The sequence below is a fragment of the Sciurus vulgaris genome (assembly GCF_902686455.1).
Source record: "Sciurus vulgaris genome assembly, chromosome: 1".
Lineage (NCBI taxonomy): Eukaryota > Metazoa > Chordata > Mammalia > Rodentia > Sciuridae > Sciurus > Sciurus vulgaris.
The window spans coordinates 171,524,753-171,547,728 of record NC_136461.1 but is presented as its reverse complement, the minus strand read 5'-3'; the positions used below and the strand labels follow the sequence as shown (position 1 = coordinate 171,547,728).

The window sequence follows — 22,976 nt, the reverse complement described above, 5'->3', positions numbered from 1 at the left end:
CATTGAAATGATCATGCCACGTGACTATAATCATCATGTGTGTCAGATAAAACCGTGAGGAACAGCGTCTGGGATCACGAAACCATCTGGACAGTGGCTCTGTTTTCTACTGCGTTTTGCAGCACGGTGCTAAGATAGTCAAATGATACCTATTGCATAACCTCATCTGTAAATATGACATTAACAGTGATAAGCTATTTCTGCAAAAAGTAGATTTTTAAAAGAGACATGTCCACCAAACATTTTTCACTTAGGTTTAAACCTCCAACAACTGGATAGTTCTGATTACTGATGGAGTCAATGCCATATGTATCCATAAGATTCTGGAATAGAAGGAATAGAAGGGAATAGAAGGAAGAAGGGAAGGCAGGATGGGAGGGAGGGAAGGAGAGAGGTGAGGGAGAGAATACTAATAATGAGGACACTTCTTATCTACATTATGGGCTACAGATCATTCAAGTCTCTAGAGATCCATAACTAATAGATTTCACAGAGTTCAACCACATTTGACTTAGATATTATGCACTGGAAGGACAATTAAGACAGCAAATGTCATATAAGAAGAGAAACTTTAGTTACCATTAATTACCTAATCTCATGCTTTCTTATAAAATGGGATAATAGGGAGATTTAATTTACTATGTTAGAAATTCCCATGAGGGTTATAAATGAGAATACCATGTTAAGTGGTTATTTTTTTTTTAATTTCAATACTGAGCAAAGGGAAGATCTCAATCTATTGAAATTACCCAAACTAGAAAGTCTATTGTAAATAATTGAGATATAATTTATTTCTATACTAAAAAGTCCTTACCGAATATGAACTCAATTTTGCCAAAATCTCTTTCATTGTGATGTTTTTTCTGTTGTTTCCACGACCATTAAAGTAATTAAATTGATAATCATATATTTAGCAGAGCTGTTTTAAGAAGCCCAAGGAATGTCACAAGACTTATATGACCCCAAGATTCAACACGCAGGTTATGCTAAGTCATCAGACTTTATTTGTTGATATCTGAGAATTTTAGTACAAGCCCTGATGATCACAAGTGCAATGCTTTCTGGGATGACTATCAAAAGAAAGTATTAATTTGGCAAAACTTCTGGTAGCAAAATAAAAAAAAAAAATGCAAGTTTGCCAAGAAATTACCAGCAGACATGCAGCCAGTCATTGAGGTACGTGGATCTGTGTAGCTGGGTCTTATTTTGAGTTCCTCAAGGAGGATGGGGGTTAGATGGAGCCTGTTGACTGGCTGGGATCAAGTCCCACTGTGTCTCATTTCTGCTCAAAACATTCCAGTCTCACACTATCCTTAAGTCTCAGGATGGCAGTCAGATTCCAACTGGGGCTTCAGGCAACCTTTTTAGGGTTGTCTTTGACAATTTCCATACTCAGTCTAAACTTGGGCCAAAACAGATGACCTATTATTTCAAAAACCCACTGCAGGGCTGGGGTTGTAGCTCAGTGGTACAGCACTTGCCTAGCATGTGTGAGGCACTGGATTCAATCCTCAGCACTATATTTAAATAAGTAAAACAAAGGTATTGTGTCCATCTGCAATTTAAAAAAATTAAAAGAAAAAATAGAACCCATTGCAATTTGTTACCCACAGGATTCTGCCTACCCCTGTTTTTTGACATGGAATGCATTTACTTTCCATCCAAATGAACCCGATTCTTTCCTGGTAATCTGGTGAAATGTTACCTCTTTTGTGTCCCGGCAGATCAATGCCTCTCTTGCTTGAACTATATCACGTTGTCCTTCCTATGTTAAACACTGCATTAACTCCTTAAGGACAGGGATGGTCATGTGACATTGTCTATGTGAGCTAATCCTTGTGACACTGGAGTAAAATAGATCTCTTATGTTAATTCCTACCTCTCCATGTAATATCTTTGTGACTTTGGACAAAGGAAACTCCCTGAGCCCCAATTTTCAGTTTTATGTGAAAACTGGTTACAAATAATACTACATACTTCAAAAGTATACAGGTTCTCCTGAAATTAAATTACATAGCATATGCAAAGCATCTACCATAATATTTGGCACAGAATAGGCTCAATTCTCCCCCCACTCTCTATATATGCATATGTATATACACAGACACACATGCATAAAATATATATAGATATATATGCACAAAATATATAGAGAAAATTAAAAAAAATATATAGAATCTCTCTATGTGTGTGTATATGTGTATATATATATATATATATATATATATATAAAATTGGACAAATAAATGAAATTGTGAAATTGTCTGAGTCAGGTCTAAGAAGAAAGAACAGGCAATACAGGCATGGCATCCTGGGAATACAACTATAACTTTCCAAGGGAATAATAAATCTCATGATGATTCTTACTTGCAATCTTTTTTTTTTACTTTACAGAAGAAAATTAGAAATAATCATGTAAAAACTTTAGAAATCAGCATTTTCTGATGTTAATGCAAAAATAACAAAGATCGAAATGATATCACACCCAGGTTAACAGAAGTTTGTACATCCTAGTAGAATATATATATTAAAAACAAATGGAATCAAATTGTTTTCACTAGTCATACTGTGGTGACTCTGGTGGGCTTTTTTTTTTTTTTTTTTTTTTTTTAGGCTATTGTGCATGTATTTGGGGACAAAGCGAACAAGTGATTTGTTGTTCTACTAGAAACAAAGATTTCTGGCACTGGATAAAGGAGATTCAGACCTAACATTAGTGAAGTTATGTACAACCTTATAGTCCTGAACTTGAACTGGAAATATATAATACTAATATAATTTCTCTTTAGAAAGAAATCCCATATTTTCTATTTCTGGCTGTTGAAAATATGTAGAAACAATGACCAGACCCATAGCAATAAGTATGCTCAGCGGGCATCCTTTATATACCATGTCCCAGTAAAAGAAATTGGATTTTTTGGAGTAATAGCCAAATCCAGATCTGCAAGAAATGTACAAGATGGCCTGTAACAATTGTCATGTCATAAAACTAAGATGCTCCCAATGTCTGTGAGGGTTGCTATGGTTTGAATCTGGAATGTACCCCAATGCTTATGTGTTGAAGGCTTAGTTCCCAATGTTCAGAAGTGGAAAGTGATTGAATCACCTGGGCTCTGACCTCATTAGTGGATTAATCCATTGATGGGTTCAAAATATATGGCAATATTGGAAGGTGGTGGAAATTTCAAGAGGTGGGGCCTGGTTGGAAGAAGTAGATCATGTGGAGTCTATCTTATATGTCTTATCCCTAGCCTCTCTCTGGCTCCTGACTTCTATGAGGTGAGAAACTTTCCTCTGCTACACCTTCCACCATGATGTTCTGCCTTGGAGCCAGCTGAATATGGATGAGTACCTTTAAAACTGAGGCAAAAATAAAATCTTTCCTCCTTTAAGTTGATTTTCAATAGAAAGTCACCACAAGAATCATAGGAAAAGCACTCAGGAAACAGCTTTTTGGCTTTCACTGGCCAAAGATGGGACAATTTGAACAGCCAAAAAATTATTATATCTACAGAATGAAAAACATCAAGTGTTTTTCAGTTCATCAGCTAATAATAATACAAAAAAATCACCCAATTAATCATTTTTGAATGATGCTAGGGAACCAACTGATGAGTTTTAAAATAGGTAAATAAAGGGAAAAATAAAACATTTTCCCTACCTTTCTTATACAAAAGTATCTCAAGGTAACCAAATGGCTGATGAGGGGTAAGTTCTTTTTTGTAGAATTATTTCAACTAATAAACAAAATAATAAACTAATAAAAAAATGAGAGAAATGAAATATATCATTTAGAATATACTGTAATGAAATAATGAAACTAGGCAATAATCTTCAGTGGATGCTAACATTTAGAGAGAGAGAGAGAGAGAGAGAGAGAGAGAGTGTGAGTGAGAGAGAGAGAGAGAGAGAAAGAATGAGAATGAGAATGAATATGAGAATGAATTAAACATTACTCCTAAGGAGAATAAAATGAAATACCTAGAAAGTATCCTTGCCTTTCCCACCATCCACAATCAGACTCAACTCAGAGCAAGCCACTAAATCTAACCAGCAATTCACAGTAAAGATGAGGGATAGAGAAACATGTCTAATGATGCCATGGAAATGGAATCATGACAAATTACTTGGTTTCTACAATAAACGAGTGGTAGGGAAAAAAAGGTGAAGGCAGAATCTATGCATTATAAGACTTAAGAGACATAGCAGACACTTCCATTGCTTGGAACTTACTGAAATCTTGTTTAAAGCAGAAATCTTTTTTTTTTTTTTAAATGGGAAGAATTTAATTGGAAACACTTGGAAACTGGTCACATATTGGATATAACTTTAAGAAATTAGTGTCTGAGGAATGAAAGTAATCAAATTATATTATGTGCACATATGAATGTGTCACAATGAATCCCACTATTATGTATAATTATTATGTACAAATAAAGTTGTTTTAAAAATTATTATTAAGCATTTTTGGTGAAATAATAGTATAGTATTATAGTTATGCACATAAAAATGACTTCTTACCTTTTAGGGACACAGATTAAAATATTTTTTGAATGAAATGATTGCTTTAAAATAATCTGGGTTTAGGAGAATGGTTGGACATTGAAGAAATAAGACTACTCATAATTTTAAAATTCCTTAAGCTGAGTGATGGGTGGTGCATGGGGGTTCAAACCAAATCAGTGAGTTTTCAATTGTGAGCTCTTGGAGAGAAGGGGTCATATCTTATTTTTGTATCCTCCATGATTTATATATTATATAGCTACCTATTACACTAGAATATATAAAAGGAGTCAATTACAGATGGCCCAGGTTTATGATGGTTCACCATATGATTTTTTGACTTTGTGACAGTGTGAAAGTGATATTCATTCAATAGAAACCATACTTTGAGTTTTGCTCTTTCCCCAGGCTAGCAATGTACCACATGACACTCTCTGGAGACGCTGGACACAGCAGCAGAGAGCCACAGCTCCCAGTCACTGGATCACCAGGAGACACAGCCTGTGCAGTACAGTGTGCAGCTTTGCTAAGCTCTGATGTTTGGTGGGTTTGATTCAAGATCTCCAACTTATAATGGTTTTATTGGGATATGACCCCATTGTAAGCCGAGGAACACCTGTACAGTATTTGTCAAGTATCGCCATCAAACGCATAAGAAGGGAAACCCAGGAGGGCCAACCTTGAGACCCAGAAAGGATCAGTTAGAGAAGTAAAACCTGTCTGGGCTATATTATCAGAAGGCAAGGCAAATGATAGAGAGAGACACTCAAGTCAGAGTGTTCAAGGGTCATTACAGTGCAGGAAACAGAGCATATGATAGTACCTAAAGCAGCGTTTTTCCTCCTTTGTTACTTCCTTGGGCTCTCATTCTACTTCTGAGCTCTACTTTGAGCCTCCTACTTGAGTGGGATCTAGACATCCCTGGGCATCCTAAAACACTGCTGTCATCAAGTCTCTTCTGCTGAAGATTTCTGGCCACTCTGCTAAATCTGTAAGAGTTTTCAACCTAAAATGTATGGCCCTTCATGTGGCCCAGAGTTACTCAACTGTCCTCACTGCCCCTGGCCCTCCACAATGAACCACCAGGAATGTCCTTCTCTACTCTGTCTGTCCTTTCCGATATGAGCAGTGTCCAATATCCAGCCGGAGCTCTCCTCTTGCTGCTCTTCTGGCCTCTGTCCTGGGAGCTCCTGCAGCTATTCCGCATATGTTATTTATCGGGAAGCTGACCTCCAAACTGTCTTTCACTGTTACATAACTTCCTTGTGTTCATCTTCAAATCAATATGTGTAATCAGTAAACTTTTATGTGTTAGGTGGTAGCAGGCATTGTGGGTATACGAACAAGAGTAAAATATTCTCTCGCTCCTCCATCCAGTTAAGGAGATAAAATGCAAAGAACATTAACTTCAAAGTGCAAGTGGGTGCTTTAAATAACTGTTGGAGGCAATGCTGGAAGAAACTTCTGGTATAAACAGTGCCCTCTTCACCTACTCTGTTATCATCCTGAAGGCTTGAGCCAGCTCTGCCATGGGCATGATACCCAATGGCTTCTGCTGGAGCTGAAGCAGATCTGCTGCAAGGGGGAACAGAGTGAAGAGCTTATCAGTTCTTCCAATGTACAATTCTAGGGTGAAGTATTGATGTGGCTGCTCTACATATCCATCTGGAATAAAAGGGTCAAGGTCTAGCAAAGCGAGTGCTCCAACTTGTCTGAGGTAAAGAGGTAAGAGGGAGCCACCCACTGGCATTCTCTGCATGACCCTTCATCAATCTCCCAGATTTTTCTCCACTCTTCCTTGACGTGGTTGTTCAAGTCCACTTCCTCACGCTGTCCCAGTGCCCTTGCCCCCAGTGGAAACTGCACAAGGGCTCGGATCTGCTAAGTCTTTTCTGTGCTCTGTCCTCAGTGTCTAAACAGCACCTGGTTTTTAGTAAGCTCTCAAGACACACTTGTTGATTGAACAGAACTTACCCAGTTACTTAAATGAAGGTTTTCAGGGATACAGTCACACAATGGAGAGTGCCATTTCCATGTTTCCAGTGGGGTGAAGCCTCCTCACCATAGAGCAATGAGCTCTTCAAACACCACTGCACAGAGTGTTTTCACCATCAGGGAGGCGTCTTTTAATTAGGGACAGCAGGGGACACAGAACTGCTGGGTTGCACTCTTCCATCTGGTGACTGGAAAACATACGTGACGTGGGTCCAGAGGCTGAACCTTTTGTTTACTTTACACATTCATGCCTACTTGTGTCCTCATTGTCTCTTTTCTTGGAACATTTTAGAAGAAAAGCCTTTGGGAATGTCAAAATGGAAAGTTTTAATTTAGTTCTGCTTAATGCCATGTGAAGTATTGGACAGAAATAAGCAATATGGAAAATATGTGATAGTCTGAGTAATTTGTGTATTTGGTACTTCAATGTGGAGTCTGAACTATTATACAAAAGATAAAAGAAGTCAAAATATGATGTTTCAGAAAACCAATTCAACACATAGTGAAAGAGGACAAGGCACTGAGGCAATGTTATTACTAAAGTAATCCTAACCTACAGTTGGAGAGTACACTGCAGCTAGCCACGCTCTCTCATAGAGCTCTGCTCCTGCTATATACCTGGAACCTACTTACTTGGCCTTCAACTCATAGACTTTTGTTGCGGACCAGACACTACTTCTCAGGCCACTGGGAATTCTGAGGAGTTCATGGGACACTTATCAGAGCTACAGGAGACACTTACCAGGGACACTTACCAGGGCTACAGGAAATTAGAGAAGCCTTTAAAAAGAGGATAACAAAGAGCTGAATCATGGAATTGGCTGGTGAGAAAAGATGGAATAGGGCAGGTTCAAAGGCAAGAAGGTGGAACGAGAAAGGCCTTGCTAAGTAAGGCACTTTCGTGTCTTAGGTCCATGCTAAGTAGACAAAATGCACAATGCTCTGGAGACAATGAGGGATAGTGAAGGGTCTTAAACAAGGAGGAGAGATGAACTGACATTGCAGCAACTTCTATTTTACTTTTTTGCCCATTGGAGATTCTTGTCTTCTTAAAGAACTTCTCTCATACATCAGGAAGCTATTTCCAGTGGATACCAGGCCCCACCCTATGCCCAGGAAGTAGAATTTGATCATTGTAAGCCAACCTGGGTAGTCTATTAGCACAATGATACTTAGCTAGACATGTGTCACAATTTTGGTCAATGAAATGGAGGAGAAACCTGTTTTAGGACTTCTTGAAGAGTTCCTCACTCTTAAAAAGGGATAATACAGACATTCTCTCTTCCACCATTGTACAACATATGGAGATGTGTTGCCTGGAACAAATGCAGTCACCTTGGGACCGTGAGGTGACAGCCTGAAGATAAAAGTCAACATGCCAAGGATGGTGAGATGAAAGATGTAGAGAGCTAAGGTCCTTGTCATGGCTGAAGGGCTAACTTAAACCCTGTTCCTTTAAGAGAATTAAAAAAATCCCCTTCCTGCCATTCTGAGTTGGGTCTTGTGTGTTATTTCATAGACAAAAGCATCCCAACTGAGGCACTGATTTTCAGTGTAGGCAGTTTACTTTGGAAGCAGTGAGCCCATGAGGTGTAAGGAGACTGGGAATGCAGGTCAGCATAATCCTAGGAGGCTCTGTAGGAATCAGTGAGTGGCGAGGAGACAAGGTCTGTGGGGTGCAGAGGAAGGAGTGGTTGAAGAAATAGGAGGGATTTAAAAGAAACAGGACTTGGAAACTGGTTGCATGTCTGGGATTATGTTGAGGTTTTCGGATTGTGGTAGAGGTCAATGAGACAGGACAGAGGAGGAGGAGAAACACATGAGGATGTTTGGTGCAAATGATGACTCTCAGTTACCAAATGCACTTCGCAGATGAGACAACCAGTGTACTCACTAGAGTGTATCGTCTGTGAGGATATGAATCTCCACCATCCTCTTTACTATTGATTCCTCAGTGCTGTACAGTAGATGACTAGTGAAGAGTGAGGCTTAGAGAGAAAAATTATATTATTTGCATATATAGTTAGAAGTTGAAAAGCCAGAACACTCAAGGTCTCTAATTTTGTCCAGCACATTCTACTACAAGCCAACAAATGAGAAAAAGGCTAAATCTCAGATTTTGAAGCAGAGAAGGAAACTTTTACTGGGCATATATGGAATACAAGTGGGATTATTGTCTTAGGTCACATTAAGAGGGTATTCAAGTTTTCCTTTAGTGTATACTTTGTGGAAGAGTTTCTAAAGATGTTCAAGAAGGATGTATTTAGGGACATCTGAGAACCATTTATTATACCTCAGTACTGAAATATTCAAAGTGACAGAGATTCCTCTCTTTCAGCTCATACTAAGAGAATCATCATTTCCACCAAACATCCTCACGGGTCTTTCCTCCTCCTCTGTCCCCTGTCTCATTGACTGGTACCACAATCCAAAACCTCACCATAATTTGGGACATGCAACCAAATGTTTTCCAGAGTCCTATTTACTTTAAATTCCTCCTATTTCTAAATTCATACTTAGAGAATCAGGCAAAAATTTTAAATTTATAGTCTGTCCACTCTCTGGAGTGAATAGAGACTAACTTAAATTCCTCTGAGATCGCTTATTGCCAGTGATCTTTGAAATTATCCTTAAAAGATTCAGCAAACAGCTGCTCACCATTTTGTGCAGGAGAATCATTAAAGTACTAGAAGATATGTTTCAACATCTCTCACATTTTTCTCCTTTAAGAGAAGTAATTGTAATTGCTCTGGACTTCCTGATATATAGCATTCTTACAATATTTTAAAACATTTTTAAAATTTTTTTCACAGCCATCCATTATGTTCTCTACACTTTTTTTTTGTCTTTACTTTTTAGAACTGGGGCTCCATCCCAAGGTTTTGCATATGTGAGGCAAGCCCTTTGCCACTGAGCTATATCTCAGCCTTTTTCTCTACATTCTTAATGTAAGGGACCAAAAACTTATCAAACATTATTTTCAATGCTTTTGTTGCTTCTCTCAACTCAGAGTTTCAAGAACTTAAATATTCCCCAGAATTAAACTAAAAGCTATGTGAGGGCAAGGAAGTAGAAAATATTGACCTTAGACTTAAAGAATTGATCACTAAATATTGGAGGCAGGATGCACACAAATTCCTAATAATCTAAGAACAATGTTGTCATGTGCAGTCAAGTGCCGGATTGTGGAATAAGGACCAAGAGTACTCTGGAAATTCAGAAAAGCAATACAGCACCATGGGCTGAGGAAAGATAATGAACAGTGGATGCAGAGTATGCCTTAAGGAACATCAGGATTTGGAGGAAGAGCAGAAGGACAGGAAGCTAAAGTACCAACATCTGGAACAGAGCACTTACGCAGAAATTGCATCCAAGACACTCATTTTTAAGTTTTTTCCCCAAAGCCTTGTATACCTTGACATAGATTTTATCTAGATGGGCGAAGGACATCATCTCTCCTCTCCTAAAGACAATTCTTTCAGAAATTGATCTATTTGTCTTCTATAACTAGTGAAAATCATGTTGAATTTTAATTCTATCTGTGTTCTCAATTAGTATTTTGGTATTCAGCATATATGGAACATTAAGAAGTCAGGGCCAAGGCATCATACAAACTTGATAGGATTAAACCTGGTAGGGACTCGATAAATGTTCATTGAATCAATGAAAGAAAAAAAAAGATGAATGGAATTTGGAAATATCACTTCTAATTAATCTTCCAAAAGTTAGGTAAGCAGTTATTTAGATCACAAACTTCAATAGTATTTTGAATCCTACCCTTAGGTTTGAATATTTATTTGCCAGGACTTTAAGAATACAGAATACAGAACTGTTATACTTTTCTTTTTCAGATCAATAATGATTCTTTGGTTTCCTTTGTTTTCTAAAGTTCTTGAAATTTTCAATAGGCAACAAAAGTTCTAATGTGAGTAGTTCCATGTTTTTTCTTCTAGCAATAGCCCAAATCTGAAATATCGAAAGATAGTTCGATAGAACTCAGGGGAAGGCTGTGATAATTTGTTTCATTCTTTCAATACTGTATAGGAAATGTTTTAAAAATTCCAGGAAACATTCATAGTCATCTAAAAGAACTGTTGCTTTTCTGATCTACAGAGGTAGAGAGGGGAGTGGAACCAAGAATATGAGAAGAAATAAGTAGTTATTTACAATAACAGACTCCTCTCTCCCAGAGATAAATTATTTTGGAGCAGCAGTGAACTGAAATCCTTTGCATAAGCAAGAGCTGAGTAAGATAAACATTTTAGACACTGCCAGATATCTGGAGGGCCATCTCAGCATTCCAATGCCCCTGTGCAAAAAGTCCGCCAGCCTTGACACCAAGGTAGCTCATTCTGAGTGGCGCTGGCCCTGAGAGCAATGTAGACTTGTGTGAGTCATTTAACCCTTCGGAATCCATTTCTTCACCTACAAAATAGGGACAATCACCTACAATCATAGGATGGTTGTAGGATTCAAGGACGGCATCTTCAAAAATTAGCACACCACAAATAGCAAGAGCTCAACAATTTGTAAGTTAATTCTTAAGCAACTCTAATGGGCTCAAATCCCACACTCCACTTCAGCAGGTGGATATCCAATCTGACCTCGTCATGGTTGAGAGGGAACAGGCCTCCTTACCTTGTGCTTTCCACACAGAACCTGTCTCAGGAATCGGGTGGACACCAGTGTGAACTCACCATCACACACAACAAAGCAAGAAACAGCACAAGGTTTTTTGCCCCCATTCTGTTGTAGGTTCTAGTTCCTTCTCACTTCCCATGACCACCCCTAGAGGGTCTCCAGTCCATTTCACCCTTATCTGCCAGTCTGTTCCTCACAGCTACCCGCTGCAGCTTCCTTAGGGATTCTCAAATGTCAATAATTTCCTTTTGAAAAGTTTTAGGCTCAGTAAAAATTCAAAATTTCAAGCAAACAAGTCTGTGCAATGTAAGGGCAAACTCTCCTAAACTTTGATCAAGTTTGTCAATAACATATATGTAGTATATCGATCTGACCAGGGATTACACTGTCATTGTAAATAACAATGCTGCTTCTGGGGAACGTAAAACACACAGAACAAATGGAGAGAATGAGAGTCCATGTATTAGTCCTTTTTTTTTCCAGAACCCAAGACCTAGTACATGCTGGGTGAGTGCTCTATCATTGAGCTATACCCCCGACCCAGGTTCTTGTATTAGAATAAAGGAAAACTCCTTCTATTTCTAGTTATGAAAGATGAACATAAACCTTAAAACCAAAAGCATGATTTAAAACCTATAATATCTCAAGAAAAAGCTTTCTACAAATCTTAAACCTACGTAGTATGCTGTTGGTGAAATCCACTTTGCAGACAAAGGAAGGAAGGAAGGAAGGAAGGAAGGAAGGAAGGAAGGAAGGAAAGAAAGAAAGAAAAACTGGAGTGGGTGTGCTTTGGAGACACTGTTTTTGTATCTTTGAAATGTTTTATAGCCACTGAAAGGGTTCTGGAAACAATAACGCTAAAATGTTCAAAATCTGGCCTTCCTATTTGTGTAACACAAATACAGACTAATTTGCAGATAACTCCTTGGACAAGTTTTTTGATTATGTGTATAATGGTGTTGGGAGGACTACAGGAGTCATAAACATTTAAGAGCACTTTTCCATGCCTGGTCTTGGGCACATTTGTGAAGTCAACAAGTTTGTCTTCTCAAGACTGTTCCTGTCTCTATTTCTGTCATCTCCCCAGGTCTACTTCAACTTCATAATTCCATCCTTGTCCCCAGAGACTTAGGGTTTCTCTTCAGAATATGCATATGATAAATCACTAATCAGGGCAAGTCAGCTTACGTCCAACCTCTTAACAGAAGTCTTTGCATTAAGGAAAAAAGCATCATTAGCAGGAACTCCCACACCCTCAAAGAATGAATCTAATCGTAAAATTTCAGATGCCACACTGCTTGGGTAGAGAATTTAGATCAGTGAAGGTTTCCTAGCACAGAGCTAGAACTAGATAGATATTAGTGGTAATAATTGCCTTCTACTCTATTTTGCAAATTTTGGTTGTGAGCTCACTGTGGTACAGTCACCAAAGATACCTCTTTAAAAAACAAAACAAAACAACTGACTTCTGGGCCAAGTTCTAGAATCATTAAATCAGAATCTCTGGGGGAAGATGAGCTTACCATTTAGAAAGAAAAGATAGATGGGTAACAAATGCAAACTGAGTAGCAATATCCCAATTTTCGAAATCATCAGATTATACCTGCTAGGCAAAAGCTTAGGGTTTCCATGCATTACTTGGCCAACCAGTAACCACTATACCATGTTAAATAGAGATTGTATTTTAAATTGGTGGCAGTATGTAAGGAAGATCAACTTCATTTTTTTGTCTTACCAGGCACTCCAGCTTGAATCCAGAAGTTAATGTCTGTCCCTTCTCCATCACTGAAGACCTGGGTGACATTGAGGGGCTGCAGCAGGCGCATCACCTCCTCCATGATGGCCCTGGCCTTATCACTGCCAGTGAATTGCAGCCCCGTGGGTAAGAAGGTTCCTGAGTCAGACTCCATCACCAGACTGTAGTTGGAAATATTTACCTAAACAAAAGAGAAAACATATTTGGTTCCTAGCTGCCACTCCTTGCTTTCTTCTTGGGAACTATCAAACAATACTAGCCCTATCCACCACCTCCTCACATGTTGCCAAGACAGATGTGGCTCTGCCTGACTTAGGGTCTGGTCTGCACATTACCTAATGATTCTGAGATGCACAGTTACTCATTCTGGGATTTGCCAAACTCAAGCCTTGACTTGGAAGGATTAAAAAAAAAAAAAATACAGCGAAGGGAAATGTACTAAAGTTGCTCAATTATTTCTACTAGCAATAATATTCTTTCAACTAATTTTCTTCAACGTCTCCAGTGTGCCAGCATACCATCCCTCCTATGTGGCGGGGGTCTCCAGAAAGCGTTCAACGTGCTCAGACAAAAGGCAGTGTGCTCTGTGGACTTATTTCTGCACCTCTTCCCTCTACAGAGATAGTCTGTCTTATTTTAATTGTGAGTTCTGCAGAAGCTAAAAGGCATCAAACTGACAGGTTTGTCTTGGGTTTCTGGTTTTGTTGTTGTTCCATCTGTTGAATCCCTGGGGAGGGCACTAATAGAACAAGACATGAAACACTGCTCTCCCTGGTGTAAAACCACAGCACTCTAATCCCAGGCAACTCTGCCAGGCTGCCAGTTTGTAAACTCTTCCCAAATAAAGTCTGGTAAGAGAGCACACAGTGATTTGATGTAGCCAATATTGTCACTGCAAGAGCTTAGACTATAACAGGCTCTTGACAGGTTGCACGGCTAAATTGCTACCCAGCCCTGACTTGCAAGTTTCAGGCCCTTCAAGTTGGTCAGGTCTTCTGTTTCCCAGGATCCATCCCTTTCTCTGAGACTGATAAGCAATTTGGTTGAGTTATTCCCAAGCTATCTTTGGATAGCACTATTACTCATTCTTCATTACTCATCTATTACAAATCAATAATCACATTTGTATACTGCTTCCAGAGAGTTTCCACATGTGCAGTCTCTTTTGGTCTTCTTTGGCAACCCATAAAATAGACAAAGAGGCTTTATTATTGATACAGTTTTATAGGAGATAATCTGAAGTTCAGAGAGATCAAGCAATTCTCTCGAAGTCACACAGCAGGCAAATGGTAGCATTGGCTCTGAAATTCTTTGCTTTCTGAAACTCCACAGTGCCACTGCTTACATGGGACTGGAGTAGCAACACTTGTCCCGCATGAAGATGACTTTTCACTTACATAACAATTTGAAGGTTGCATAAGTATCTTTTTTCCTGAAGCAGATTCCATTTTATAGGGATTTCTTAACATTTGCTGTGGAAACGTACTAAGGCCACAAAAAGCAAGGGCAGAGGCAGGTTCCAAGGGAGGGTGCTCTGCCAGCATTTATAGGCCTGAACATGAGGCCCTGAGACACCTGCATTTTTGTTGTCTTTGTTCATGACAAGAAGGTCAACGAAGCATAAGCCTGCTCATAACTCTACTCTCATTTCTCAGGAATTTTCTGTCTTCATGGTGATTTTCATTGAAAGACTCAAGTCATTTATAATAGAACGGGCCACCTCAGTTTTCAGCTGTGGCTACAGCATTATGGTAGCATCATTAGAATTAATAATATGCAAAATATTTGCATTTGTGGCCTATATTCAGGGCTCATTTAACTATACATTGCTGCTAGGTCAGCAGGTGGGCATGGGATTTGGCAGTACTAATTCTTTCCCCTTGAAGGCCCTCCAATACTCCTCACCCGACCTCTGCCTCTCCTGCAAACAGGAGAAAAGAAAATCACAGTATATTTTACAAATGAAAACAGAATTGGATAATCTTATATGTGAGGGTTTCCATATTGCAGGCATTTTCTATGTTTCCAACAAGAAAGTCAGGCAAAGTGCTGCTAATTAGGTACTATGTAGGTTAAAAGTGGAGCTGGTGAGCCGTTTAGCTGTCACATCCAACACTAATTAGCAGCCTGGTGAGGTGGACCCAGCCTTGCATCCACTCTGTTCTATTCCTGACACAGCAACTGATGCTCTGGGCCACTAAGGTAGGGAGACCTGCCTCCTCCTCCTCCCCAAGTCACCTCACCTTGGCCCTTGCCTTCTCCATCTGTAGGTTGGGATAAATGCTCTTTCCTAAGCTTGAACAATGAATCTGTGTACATGAACTTCTAGCACCTTTAAAGAAAAGACCTTTGTAGACCAGAGTGAAAATTTTGCATGAACTGAATTTACCATGGCTTCGAACAACATGTTCATTAAGTGCTTCCTGGCTTTCTTTAACTGGAAGTGAATAACTGTGGTAAGGACAGGGGACTTTGTAGTTTTGGAATGCCACTGTGCAATGTCATAGGGTGTCGAGAGTAATGTAAACAAAGGAAATTTCAAAGTTAGCGTACGCTATCTGTGTGGCAGCCATTTTCACAGAGAGATGAAAGGTTTGGGCTTTGGAGTTTTCCAGATTGGGTTGGAGCCTCTTATTAACCGATCATTAGTAGTGTGACTTTGGGTGCTCCACGTAACCTCTCAGCTTCTGCCACATGATGGGGATGATCGTGGTCCACCCCATCTCCCGCTCATGGAGTTGTGAGAAATGGCACTGGGAAGCCTGGTGCACGATTAGCACTTGATAAGCAGCCACATGGTCATGTTACTGTTCTCAGTACTGGGCGTCATTACCTCGTAGATTATCAGGATGGTGCCAATATCAACTATTCTCCTAGCTGACTGTGATGATAGCAGGTTAACATTTTTGTCAGTGCCTCCTACAAGCCAGACACTGTGGAATGCTTTGCAGCTCATCCCATGTGCTGTAAGATAACTGCTGTTATGTTTATTCACTGACGAGCCACTGAGGTTCAACTTGCCCAACTTTCCCACGGTTACCTGCTAGCCAGCGCTGCAGTCAGAACTCACACGCAGAGGTCTGCCTCTCTCAGAGTGGGTTCTCAGTCCCACCACCCTGTCTCCCAAGGTCACCTCTAACTTTCCAGCCACAAGTCCTCACTTCTCCGTCAGAAAGAGAGACTGTAGTTAAACACATGTACAGACTTTTTGTTGTTGTTGTTTAATGTCAAGATCTCAGTGTAAGATCTGCTTGGATAGAATTTATTATCCCTGTTAATAAAGCAATTTAATTAAGCAAAGAGAGGAGAGAAAACAGACACAAAAACTCTTGCTCTGGAATTTCTTTCCAACTAAGAATAAAAAGCCTAATTTAATAACACATTTTATTTTTTACAGTTAAATAACACAGGATGTATAGGTATCAGTAAGCCAGAATTCTGGCGTAGGTAGAGATCTGTTTGATTTCCATTCATGTATAGTTATGTTAGTTGTGATGGCAGCTTTCTATTGTTTTCTATTGATATACAAATATCTCCATATGTTTTCAATGAAGAACTAAGAAAACACACCACCCACCATCCATGACACTGCCTTTGCTCCACATTTATGGAGTCATTATCTAATTGTTTGCACATGGTGAAGGATCTGGGAAAACAAAATGTCTCTGCTCAGAGAAGCTGGGATGGATAGGTAGGTCCCCAGGCTGCTAGAACTGCTGCTTCTTGGGACTGTGGCATCACAAACACCCAGATTCCTTATATGCCATGAGCTTTTGGGGATATACTCAGGGTGGATGTGAAAAACTGATTATTGCTAGTGACAAGGAGCAGGGCCATGCCCATTTCACTTAACTCAATCTAGCACACACACACAAGACAGTCTTCCTCGGGTTTCCAGGGTGGAGGAAGAAACCTGCTTGGAGAGACTGAATGCTTTATTGCTGAGATAACCAGCACGGATTGGGACAAGCTGGAGCATACAGAGGAGGAAGCTGTGCTGCTCAATGATGAGCTCAGTTATTATCTGTGAACCCCCCACTTTGCTCTCTTAATAAAGGAATCTCTCTTTTAGGAGCCAAGGAAACTGTCATTCATTACCACGTAATGTACATCATATAATGTAGGGAAATGGCCTCAGAGAACGGTGTTGGTTGGGATCATTGGACCAGTTAATATCTACTCAGAGTTCAGGATTCATGACTTTGTCATGTGCTACAATCACATCCTATAACACTTATTTTTTTCCCCCCTTAAGGGTCAAGCAACTCTGCCAAAAACCAATTTGGTAACCATTAGCATTCTTTGGGTGCGACGCAAGATTAAAAAGAAGAAAACTGTTTAAAATACATATTGCATGTTTTAAAATACTTCCCTCCTAATATAAACACAAGAATGATGTTTGTGTTCTTTGTTTTTATAAAATTCCAGGCGATTCTTCTTCAGAAATTAAGACCCAAATTCAATAACATCTCCTCTCCCCCCAAAATTTGGCTGCTTCTTTTGTTTAAAAGCTTTTTTTAAATTTTTTCATAACCTACAGAAAATAACATGATGAGAAAACCAGGAGAAAATTAATGCGTTTTTCTCATCTGTCTCAAAATGTCTTTGGATTTGACCTAAAGCAACACTGAAATCCCAAAATCAAATGAAAAGAAAAAGAGTCTCCTCATTATCTGAATTAATCATGGAGCCTCATATCAATCATCAAAGAAATAAAGTCCACACTGACACAGGGCGATCAGCCTCCGTCTGACTTCCTTGCCCTGCAGAATATTAACATTTTACACATGGTAGTGGTGACGCCGCCTGGTCAGGTAGTGGGCACAAAGTGGGTTTTGAAAAGCAGAGAGTTCCCAGGTGTGCAGGCTGAGCTGCTGCACTCATCTCTCACAGCATGCCAGTGGCCCTGGAGTCCCGTTTCCAGGGTGGCAGTGGAGGTGGCGGTGGCCCTTCTTACAGAGCCGGCAGCTCAGACCACCGCCATGATCATCCGATGGTAGGTAAAGAGATTTCCCCTGCTTTGCAAAGTCAGAAATAGGCCTCCCTTTCTGGTCAGGTCTACCTCAAAGTTCATGCTTTTGTTTCTAACCAGTCTTCAGCATTTAGTGTTGAACAGCCTTGGGTACCCGAGGGAGATCTAGAGCAAAGGTGACAAGGTGTAGTGCCGTGAGTTATTTTCATTTGGCAGCTTAACTGGCAGCAGCGTGGGGAAACAGGCTGTCTTGGGTAAGTTGCATTAGTATGAAAATTGCAGACACCTTTTGTGGGTTAGCCCGCCTGGTGCCTGGAGACAGGAACAGAGTGAATAGCTTCCAGGGACCCCTTTCTAGCACTATCATATGGCGCGTGTGCAGAGGTATTCTGTTGTGAGAATACCTGTGTTTTCATGCAACCCCATGTTTACAATGTCATCTGAAACACTCTAGATCTCTGAATTTTCCTCTTGGGCTAGTCAAGGTCTGCAGATAGCCCTTAAACTTACTGAAAGCATATGATCCCTCTCTAAATGTCTCTATGGCAACGGCAGTGAGTCAGCAGGATAAAGATGTGGCATGAACATTGGCTAAAAGATGTATTTTACTTATTCTATATAGGAAATAGGACTGCATTTGCTTTGCTTTTAAAAATAAAAGGATGCCAGATCCAAGGTATTGGTAGATAGACTTTACAAAGGTTAAGATTAATGTTATCACAGTGTCTAATTATTTTCCTGATGTTGTAGCAACTTATTTGATCATAGGCAGCAGACCTCAAAATCAACCTCTGTTGTGTGTGTGTGTGTGTGTGTGTGCACGCGTGCGCCCGCCCACGCTGCCACACCGAGGCCCAGGGAGGCCCAGTGGGGATTGAACCCAGGGTCTCACCATGCTAGGCAAGTGCTCTACCACTGAGCTTCGTCACCAGTCCTTTTTATTTTATTTTGAGACAAGGTCTTGCTATGCTGGCCAGACTGACTTTGAACTTAACATTCTCCTGCCTCAGCTTCCTGAGTAGCTGGGATTACAGGCATGTGCCACCATGTCTGGCAAAGGTCTCACAATTACACTTTAATACACTACTGATTCCTTTAACACTATACTGTGGCCAAACGTTTCATGTTACTAGCTTCATACTCATTTCCATATGCAGTTGTAAAACAGAAATGTCCCATATCACTGGCTTTGTGCAAGCAAGCTTCTCAGCCTTTTCATTCTCTGTCCCTCCCAGGTTACTCCCTGTCAGTCTCTCCTTATCTCCACCAAATCCATCTTTATCCATGTTTGGAAGGTACAAACTGAACTGCCAAAAGGAAGAGCTCATCCTTCCACTGACCCACTTCCTTCAGCACTAATGTGCTGCACAGACATAAAGATGTGCTTCTTCCATTGGATGGTGTTGGTCTGCCCTCAGCTGAATGCTTACTAGTTGACTTTTGCTGCCCTTCTCTTGGCTGGGAAGGCTACATCAACTTCATTCTTTAGTCTCTTTCTGACAACTGAGTTCATCTTCTTACAAGTGGGCAGATTATTTCTTTTTAAAATCATATTATTCATCATTTTCACATCCTACAGAACTAAGCTGAGAACCCAAATATCACTCAACCCTAGAACAAATCATATTAAAACCCAGTTCATGAAGTCCTTTTCTATAGAGTTTTTTTTTTTTTTTTTTCTATAACAGAGTCTTTTCTATACTTCTAGCAGTTTTGGATTATAATATCCTCATATGCTTTACTTGATCAAGCACTCTTTAGTAATATTAGTGAAGATGCTAAACATAGCTTTAGAAATAATTATAGTTTCTTAAACATTCTTTTCCTCGTTCTCTTTCAAAAACACAGTAGTGAGTTTGAAACCTCATAAATACCATAGTACCCAAATATGAGCTTGGCCCTCTTGGTTCTCTCAAGTGTCTTCGTATCTTACCACTGCCCAAGGCTTTCCTGAATAACATGCCCCTACCTAATATGCTGGCCAGTTCCATTTTATCCAATATATGTTTTACACTTGCCTTGCTCCTGAAGGAATCCGAGGCTTCCACAAAGTAAAGATCCCAATGACAGGTGGGAAGAGTAAGCAAAGGCTCAAGGACCAAGAAGATGCCAGGGAGTCAAGGGAGAAATCTGGTGGATCTCTGCTGCAACTCCATATTAAACAATAGAGCTCAGCACACAGAAGATGCTTAACAGATGCTTGAGGAAGGAAAAAAGCCACAACTGGGAAAATTTTGACATTGACCCCAGAAGCAACTCGAGGGTACAATCTAGCTCTAGCTTGTGACTGCCAGTGTAAGAGGGAAGACTGATGTATTACTGAGCTCTCAATATCTAGCCAAAGAATGCATGATGCCACCAGCTCCTTGGAAAAGGCAACACATTTCCCAGCATTCAATTCTGAGAGGAATCCTTCATGATTCTTTATATGAGGAACATTGAACAAAATAATGGACAGAGTCTCCAATAATGGTTTTACAAAAGATAACAGAAATGCTTAACTTTCCTAAGTCTCTTTCCTGCATATTGATCCTCAATGAAAGCTACAAGTAAAATATTAACTCATATTTCAGTAAAGGTGTAAGGTGTTTTCTTCAGGGAGCAAATGCATTTCTTCAATAGTTATTGAGAATGAAACCAAGGAGTAGGATAGCCACAGGTCCCTGTTTGTCTTGGCCAGTTCCAATTTATACCCCTAACCTCAATATGTTATTGATGGAGACCCTCCTTTCTCTTGCAAAGATTTCTTGATTTAACTATAAATCCTATTACAAACATACCTATGAATAAATGAATGCATGACACAATTCTGAGCATTTAAATAATGTTGTCAGATCTGTAGCTTTTCCTGAGAGAAGCAGAGCCGAGGCAATCTCTAGAAGAATAACTATAAGCATATTCTGTAAATTAGTCCACTCTCAGTTATCAATTGTCCTTCCTAGAACTTTTATAGGAGTTAGCAAACATTCACCGTTGAGATTATTTCTGAGCATTAAATTGCAAATATTTGATGGAGCTCACTTGACACCTGCTTACTCCAGGAAGCACGTTCTCCCCTTGGCCTCTGGGTCCTTGAAATCTTGGCTCTCTTCATGAATCCCTGGATGTTCCTTCTCATTTTTCTTGGCTGTTTTTCTCATCTCACTGACCTCTGGATGTTGGGGTGGTCAGAAACAGTCTAAAAGCCTCTTCTTTTCTCTATTCACACTCACTCTGTTGGAATTCTCAACCAAGCTTTTGGTTTTAGGTAAGTCTATTTGGTGATAAGTCCAAGCTCCTATTTCCACACCTCTCTCCTGAATTCAGACTCATCCAACAGCCACTCAGCACCTCCACTGACTCGTCTAATTGTGTATTCATTTTCTGTGCTGCTGTAACAAATGTCCACAAATTTAATGACTGTGCCAACACAAAAGTTTTCTTTTAACAATTATGGAGGTTGTGAGTCTGAAAGGAGTCAAGAATCAAGAGGTTGGCAGGGCTTCTAGGCTCTGATCTTGTCTTTTCCAGTTTTTCAAACCTGCCCTTGTGACTTGGCTCCTGGCTCCTTATCACATGTCTTTTCTCCTCCTGCTCTGTCATCACACTGTCCTGTGCCTCCTTTGGTCATCTTTCCTTCCTCTTCTAAGAAGGGTGTGACTTAGAAAACAGCAAAACATCCTTCTGGTCGCAGAGTCTAAAAATGTTGATTGTCATTCTTGACCCCTGTCTTGCTTCTGTACCCCAAATGCAACCTATCAGCAAAACCTGTCTGCTCTGTTTTGGAGACAGATCAATTCTTCTCCCCAGCTCTGCTGCCCTCTTGGAATACTGGGATAGCTTCCCAACTGTCCCTCTGCTTCAAACCTTTCCATCCTTCAGCTGTTCTCTATGTAGAGTGAGACTATTAAAAAGTCCAAGCCAGATGATCCTATTCCTTATCTCCAAACCTCCACATGGCTCCCATCTCAGAGTAAAAAGCAAAGCCTTCACAGTCATGTGACCCTAAGGCCCTCAGGCCAAACCTTTCTCTGAATCTGCTGAAATGCCCAAACTCTTAATTGAATTTGCAGAATTCTTGACCAAAAGAAAAGAGGAAATCATCTGGACCATGGAGACGCTGAAGGCCAGAGTTATTAGCTCTTTGATTTTATGATTAAAGAAGCCTCAAGCTGTCTACAGAATATTGAATTGAACCTCTAAGGACACAATGAATTGCCACAAAACCATCCCTATCCAACTAAATCAGTCCACTTCGTGAATGGGAAGTGGGAATTCAATGACTTTTATGGGATGGTGGCTACAGTGGCCCTGGGAGGAGAGAAGAGAACTGAGATGGAGACGTGGGTAGTTGGAGAAAACAGTTCAGAGATAGTGATTCACTGTGAGGCTCACAAGGAGGCTGGTGGAGAGGCCTCACCAGAGGACCAGGGGGTCTTTAAGATGAAGGGATCTAAAGGCGCTATGTTTTCTGGGAGCAAAAATATCAGCCACAGTGTGGAAAGCATAGAAGCTGAGCTTCTACTGGACAGGCAGAAGTAGAGCTGATAGAGGGAAAGAATTATTGTTGATACAGATGGGGCATTTATACAGAGAAAACTACATGCTCATGGTTAGCAGGTGACCTCTTCCCTGAATTCTACAAAACTTCCTCCTTGACCTCTCCAAGTGAATGTCTGATACCTCTAATTCATTGTGTCCAAAGCTGAATTCTTAATCTGCACCTTGCCTCCCTCTCTCTAATTCCTCTATTTCAGTTGCTCAGGTCCCATACTTGGGGTCACATCCTCTCTTCTCTTTCTCTCATGCTCCATCTATGATCCCCTATCATAGTTGATTGGCTTTTCCAGTTGGCTGGAATCTGACGATTTGTCACCCCTCTACTGCCACCATCCCTGTCCCAGCCCCCTAGGTTCTTGGCTGGATTATTGCTTCATTTCAGTTCCAGTCCCCTTCAGTGTATTCTCACCCCGCAGCAGATCAATCATGTTAGAGTGCTAATTCAGTTCATGATACTCCTCTGCAACAAGAGACTTCAGAAGTTCCAGTCTCACTCAGAAGAAAGGCCCAGGAAGCCCTCCTGACTCCATCTGGCCTCCTTTACAGCCATGATGGCACGTCCCAATACTT

The 22,976-nt window shown here is 40.2% G+C and overlaps 1 protein-coding gene across 1 annotated transcript in view; it reads right to left on the bottom strand.

The window, feature by feature from the left end:
- The window catches only part of CPQ (carboxypeptidase Q), a 458,745-nt gene that overhangs the window by 63,214 nt on the left and 372,555 nt on the right, over positions 1-22,976 (bottom strand). Inside the window, exon 7 of the mRNA XM_079126296.1 lies at positions 12,875-13,076. Coding sequence (XP_078982422.1) covers positions 12,875-13,076 — 202 coding nt within the window. The remainder of the gene's footprint in view (positions 1-12,874; positions 13,077-22,976) is intronic.